Source organism: Zea mays, chromosome 2 (genome assembly GCF_902167145.1).
Source record: "Zea mays cultivar B73 chromosome 2, Zm-B73-REFERENCE-NAM-5.0, whole genome shotgun sequence".
Classification (NCBI taxonomy): domain Eukaryota; kingdom Viridiplantae; phylum Streptophyta; class Magnoliopsida; order Poales; family Poaceae; genus Zea; species Zea mays.
In genome coordinates, this window is record NC_050097.1 from 98,516,952 (window position 1) to 98,522,951 (window position 6,000).

A 6,000-nucleotide genomic window follows, 5' to 3' on the forward strand; every position below is an offset into this window, starting at 1 on the left:
GAGCGGTTAGGCTCTAATGAAGCACCGGGCTCTGATACCAATTGAAAGTCGCCTAGAGGGGGGGGGGGTGAATAGGGCGAAACTGAAATCTACAAATATAAACACAACTACAAGCCGGGTTAGCGTTAGTAATAAAGAAACGAGTCCGCGAGAGAGGCCCAAAACAAATCCCAAGCGAATAAGCAAGTGAGACACGGAGATTTGTTTTACCGAGGTTTGGTTCTTGCAAACCTACTCCCCGTTGAGGAGGCCACAAAGGCCGGGTCTCTTTCAACCCTTCCCTCTCTCAAACGATCCACGGATCGAGTGAGCTTTCTCTTCTCAATCACTTGGAACACAAAGTTCCCACAAGGACCACCACAAGTTTGGTGTCTCTTGCCTCAATTACAAGTGAGTTTGATTGCAAAGAAGGATCAAGAAAGAAGAAAGCAATCCAAGCGCAAGAGCTCGAAAGAACACAAGCAAATCACTCTCTCTAAGCACTATGGTGTTGTGTGGAATTTGGAGAGGATTTGATCTCTTTGGTGTGTCTAGAATTGAATGCTAGAGCTCTTGTAGTAGTTGAGAAGTGGAAAACTTGGATGCAATGAATGGTGGGGTGGTTGGGGTATTTATAGCCTCAACCACCAAACATGACCGTTGGCTGGGCTGTCTGCTCGATGGCGCACCGGACAGTCCGGTGCACACCGGACAGTCTGGTGCCACCTGCCACATCAACATTGCCGTTGGATTCTGATCGTTGGAGCTTCTGACTTGTGGGCCCGCCTGGGTGTCCGGTGCACACCGGACATCTACTGTTCCTTGTCCGGTGTGCCAGTATGGGCACGCCTACCATCTGCGCGCGCAGAGCGCGCATTAAATGCGCGGCAGAGAGCCGTTGGCGCGGAGATAGCCGTTGCTCTGGAGTCGCACCGGACAGTCCGGTGCACACCGGACAGTCCGGTGAATTATAGTGGACTAGCCGTTGGAGCTTCCCGAAGCTGGCGAGTTCCTGAGGCCGATCACCCTTGGCGCACCGGACACTGTCCGGTGTACACCGGACAGTCCGGTGAATTATAGCCGAGTCGCCTCTGTAAATTCCCGAAGGTAGCGAGTTTGAGTCTGAGTCCCCCTGGTGCACCGGACATGTCCGGTGCGCCAGATCAGGGGTGCCTTCGGTTGCCCCTTTGCTCCTTTGTTGAATCCAAAACTTGGTCTTTTTATTGGCTGAGTGTGAACCTTTTATACCTGTATAATCTATACACTTGGGCAAACTAGTTAGTCCAAAGATTTGTGTTGGGCAATTCAACCACCAAAATTATTTAGGAACTCGGTGTAAGCCTAATTCCCTTTCATATAGGGCGATGGTAATGGAAGCCCTGGGCTTCATATAGGTGCGCGGAGCCCCAGCCAGACGAGCCGAGCGTGGTCGAACCGAATGGACCGATCCAGGCGGCCCGCTTTAATGCACTATAGTTATGCAATTATAATAGCTTGTACAAATATGCGTAAACCGACGTGGGCCACTTGTTCGAATGTGGGTCGGTGACGTGTAACCCGTAAATTGGGGAAGCACATTTAAACAAACAGTTACGACACCGTAAATCTATGTACAAAATTGCATAAATGGCTGTTACTCCCACGATCAGAGCGCCCACGATCAGCGCGGCCACGATCCTAAAATTCAGCGGGTAATGGATATGCGCCGTGAATTTCGCGTCCACGATATTGGATATACGCATGGTACAGGGAAAAAATCATAATCTTCCAAAAAAAAGTGGAGAGTACGCATCATTTGATAGTCCGCGGCTGGGTGAAGGGCGTATTTGCTCTGGAAGATGGCGGCGCCATGGGGTAACAAGTCCATAAGTGAGTATACGACGCCGATGTCTATTCATCGACCAAATCAATGCTTGGATATCGTAACAATGGTGCAGGAAGAACAACAAGGAGGGAACCCGTTAGCGTCAGATGGAATTACGCATACAGACTCAGCTACTGCTGTAGATGCAATTACTCCACCAGCAGCTTTGAGGGCCCCGGGGGTTGATGATCAGACCATATTTGAGGCATCGAGGATGACAGTAAATCAAGGAGGACAGCACCTTAATACTATGCGTACTATTGGTGATCATGAACAGGACACACCAGTGATTCTGCAGAGACATGTAAGTAATATTGAACTGATTTGAATTTTCAGTATTGTAGGTTAAATTGTATACAGTAGAAGGCAGCTAGAGATGGTATGACATTCAGTAGTTATATTGTGCATACACTGTGAAACTATGGTCTGAAAATTGTTATGATGTACATACAACATAAAAATATGTAGGGTACCATACATGATACAATTTATATTTTTGCACAGGAAGTTACAATTGATCCGAGATTAGTACCTAAAGTTGGTATGACATTCAGTGGGGTGGATGAAGCATATAAATTTTATAGTAGGTATGCATATGAAGTTGGATTTCCATTGAAAAAGTATAGGGAACGGAAAAATTGTAAGTGGTTGAATTGCTCGATGGAAGGCAAAAAAGCAGTAAGGGGAATATCAAACCCAAAGGTACGTAGTACCAGTTCGAAACGGACACAATGCAAGGCCAGTATGAAACTAAAAAAAATTTATGATGATGCAAAAGAGACAGTTATATCAGTGCGTATTGATCTGTTGCACTTGGATCATAATCATGAATTTTTTAAAAAGGATACCGAAAAGAATCCGTTACAATGCAACAAGACGCATGATCCTGAATACATGGAGTTCATAAGTTCAATGCAAGAGAGTCGAATCCCGCAACATTGTATTATGGATTATGTATCAGAAATGCACGGTGGTCCTGAGAGTGTGCCTGTAACAGCACAGGACATGTATAACCTGTAAGTTTATAATATGTTTCGATTGATATTCATAATTGATATTTGCTGATTGTTGTTTCCGCCTAATGCTAAATTTTGACAATAATTTCAGGAAAAAGGCAAAGCAACGAGAAAGAAATGCACATGATGTGGCAAAGCTACTATCCTTTTTTGCATCCTGCAAAAAGGATAATCCACAATTTTTCTCTGACTTCCAATTGGATAAAGAAGGCAAGATTTTGAGCATATTTTGGTCACATGCAAGCCAGCAAGGGGATTACATGGATTTTGGTGATGCGGTTACATTTGACACAACACATAAGACTAATCTGTATGAAAAACCACTAGGTATGTTTGTTGGTTCAAATCACCACCTCCATTGCACTATATTTGCTTTCGCATTGTTGGGGAATGAAACTGTTGATACATTTGAATGGGTATTCAACGCCTTCAAAACATGCATGGGAACCGAAGGGCCACGAGTGATGCTGACAGGTACGACTGATAATAATGAATTAAATGTATATACATCAAATATGGCTTAAATTTGATATTATTTTCTTTATATAACATGGAATAAGATTCGTACAATTTTGTCATATATGTTTGCAGATCAAGATCCTGCAATGCCAGTAGCCCTCGAGAGGGTTTTCCCACACACAATACATCGTTTATGTCTATGGCATGTGCAAAATAGGTATATGCCTTTTCTAAACGAGTTGTATGCAAGATTTGAGGAAATGGACTTTAAGACACAGTTTCAATCTATAATACATCATCGTTTGACTGAGTTGGAGTTTGAGACTGCATGGTCAATGCTACTTGAAGATTTTGATCTGCACGATAACAGTACCCTCGATAAGCTGTATGGAATACGTAAGGATTGGGTGCCTGCTTTTTTCAAAAATCATTATTGTGGTCTAATGTTGTCTACACAGCGTAGCGAAAGCATGAACAGGCTTGTCAAAAGTGCACATGTCGATGCAAATACTCCGCTTCATCAATTCGCCAAGCAAATGATGAAACTTCTACACAGTAGAAAGATGAAAGAGTCAAAAGAAGCAGTGGGAAGCATGGTGAGGATAAAATTGTTATGTCGTATATTGATACCTTAATATAAGTGTAAACTAATTTGCATTATATATGCCACAGGGTCAAAAGGAAACAAACACGCTATACATGTTTGAGATAAGGGTTGCAAGAGCATACACAAGGGCTATGATGAGTAAATTCCAGGAATCATTGAAATATGCAACCGCATTCAAGATAATGCACGACGAAGAAGGGGGTGCAAATGATTGGGCAGTGCAACATACAACTAGATCGAATAAAATTGTGTGGGGACAGCACCAATTCAAAGTCACAGCTGATGAAGATGCAGGAAAGTATACTTGTGAATGCAAACATTGGGAACATACAGGTATGGAGTACTAAATAGTAAATATATACATTGAAAACATATGTACAAAATCTTATGATCGTTATTGTTTTATAGGGCTATTCTGTGTACATGTACTACACGCGTTTATGCATCTTCAGATTGACCGGATACCGAAGGAATATATTTTACAAAGATACACCTACTCTGCAAGGCAAGATGTTCTGTTTTCAAGAGATGATAGGAATTTGAAGGGGAAGGATGGAGAAACAAAGTCATATAGACAGAAGATGTTGCTAAAAAAGGCAATGAAAGTAGTGCATCATGCTAGTTTATCCAAAGCAGGAAATGATAGAGCCCTAACAGTAATGGATGAGCTTCTCGAAGTACTTTCGCGTTTGGAAACAGATATAGACGTTGAGGAAACTTGTGGAACTAGTGGAGGAGATGGTATACAGGTATGTAATGTTTTAATATGTATGTTGTAACATATTATTAATCATATTATATTGATGAGGTGTGAAACAATAAAATCCCAGGACGATGATGAAGACAATAGAGACAACGAAAAGGATGGTGAATTTGACGAAAGGAATAACAAGGTTTTGATCATACTGTTGTGAATGTTTATTTGTAAATGATGTATATTGAGTTTTCATCCAAATTTTCAGGAAATTCAAGACGTATCTAATATACTTGAACAAGGTGTGGCCAATGATCAAATACATATACCAATACGTCCATTAGAAGAGGTAATATCTTTAACAACTATACTGATTTGCAGTTATACATATACATGATTTATAAGTTTGAGTTATTGGGTTATGATTGAGCTTAACAAAATGTGTTGTTAATTACAGGTTAATTTGCATGATCACGCAATTATGAATGTTAGTGGTGTCAGTGAACAAAATGATCATGCCAGAAAGGTAATAATGGTATAATACTGTATGTTGGAGTACATAATATTATATGCTGAGAAGTATTTACTTTTGAATTGCAGAAACTGGATTTTGCAGTCGATGGGATAAGCTTGGCAAGACCAAATAACTCAAAACCCAAAGGAAGAACGATAAAGGGGAGTGAAGAAAGGGTTATTAAATTGGGAGCAAAAGGTACAAAGAAAATGACCAGGAAATGTCAGAAGTGTGGAATTGCTGATGGTCACAACAGTAGGACATGTTTGTCAATGGAGGAAAATAGACAAAGGTTGGCAAGCCTTGCTGGACGTAAGAGAGGACGACCTCCAGGATCTAGGAACAAGGGTGGCAGTAAAGCTCCTGATTGGAATGAGACAACAACATCAAAAAAACACGCAAATGATTTCAATATTAGTGAGTCAGACAGTGATTAGACTGTTGTATGAGATACGATTAATTTGTTTTTTACATTAAACCTTGTATGTTTGGCAACTGATTTATATAGAGGTGGATATTGAAATCTAATAAATGGTGCGTATATTGCTTAATAATGTTGCGTAAGTGGAACTACAAAACATCGTAGATAACTTGTGGGATGATCGTATAATTTGTAAACTATATGACCAGTAATTAGTCTTTTGATAACGACAGCAGTGAGTCAGGCGCGCGAGTAGTCTGTTGTATCTGATACGAATAATCTAAGATATAAGGTTGTTGAAATCTGATAAATAGAGCGTATATTGCTTACTAATGTTGCATAATTTGAAGTAGGAAACATCGTATATAACCTGGATGATACTCGCATATGAACTGATGGTAATATTAAGGAATGAGGTATTCATATAACATCTTCATAACATAAAA

At 40.8% G+C, this 6,000-nt stretch overlaps 1 protein-coding gene across 1 annotated transcript; it reads left to right on the top strand.

The window, feature by feature from the left end:
• The first annotated feature begins 1,342 nt into the window (after positions 1-1,342).
• Positions 1,343-5,672, top strand: LOC103646729 (protein FAR1-RELATED SEQUENCE 5-like). Its single transcript, XM_020549305.2, has 10 exons — positions 1,343-2,147; positions 2,348-2,859; positions 2,951-3,333; positions 3,451-3,914; positions 3,991-4,258; positions 4,334-4,674; positions 4,756-4,818; positions 4,888-4,968; positions 5,077-5,145; positions 5,220-5,672. Exons 1-10 carry the CDS (start codon positions 1,818-1,820, stop codon positions 5,568-5,570), a joined length of 2,862 nt encoding a protein of 953 aa, XP_020404894.1. The 5' UTR covers positions 1,343-1,817; the 3' UTR covers positions 5,571-5,672.
• The last annotated feature ends 328 nt before the right edge of the window (positions 5,673-6,000 follow it).

Bases quoted from the DNA above. Each gene is read 5' to 3' on its own strand.
- LOC103646729 (XM_020549305.2), top strand. From the start codon at position 1,818: ATGGCGGCGCCATGGGGTAACAAGTCCATAAGTGAGTATACGACGCCG. The intron at 3,915-3,990 runs GTGAGGATAAAA...TATATGCCACAG, and splicing joins AAGAAGCAGTGGGAAGCATG to GGTCAAAAGGAAACAAACAC. The intron at 4,259-4,333 runs GTATGGAGTACT...ATTGTTTTATAG, and splicing joins CAAACATTGGGAACATACAG to GGCTATTCTGTGTACATGTA.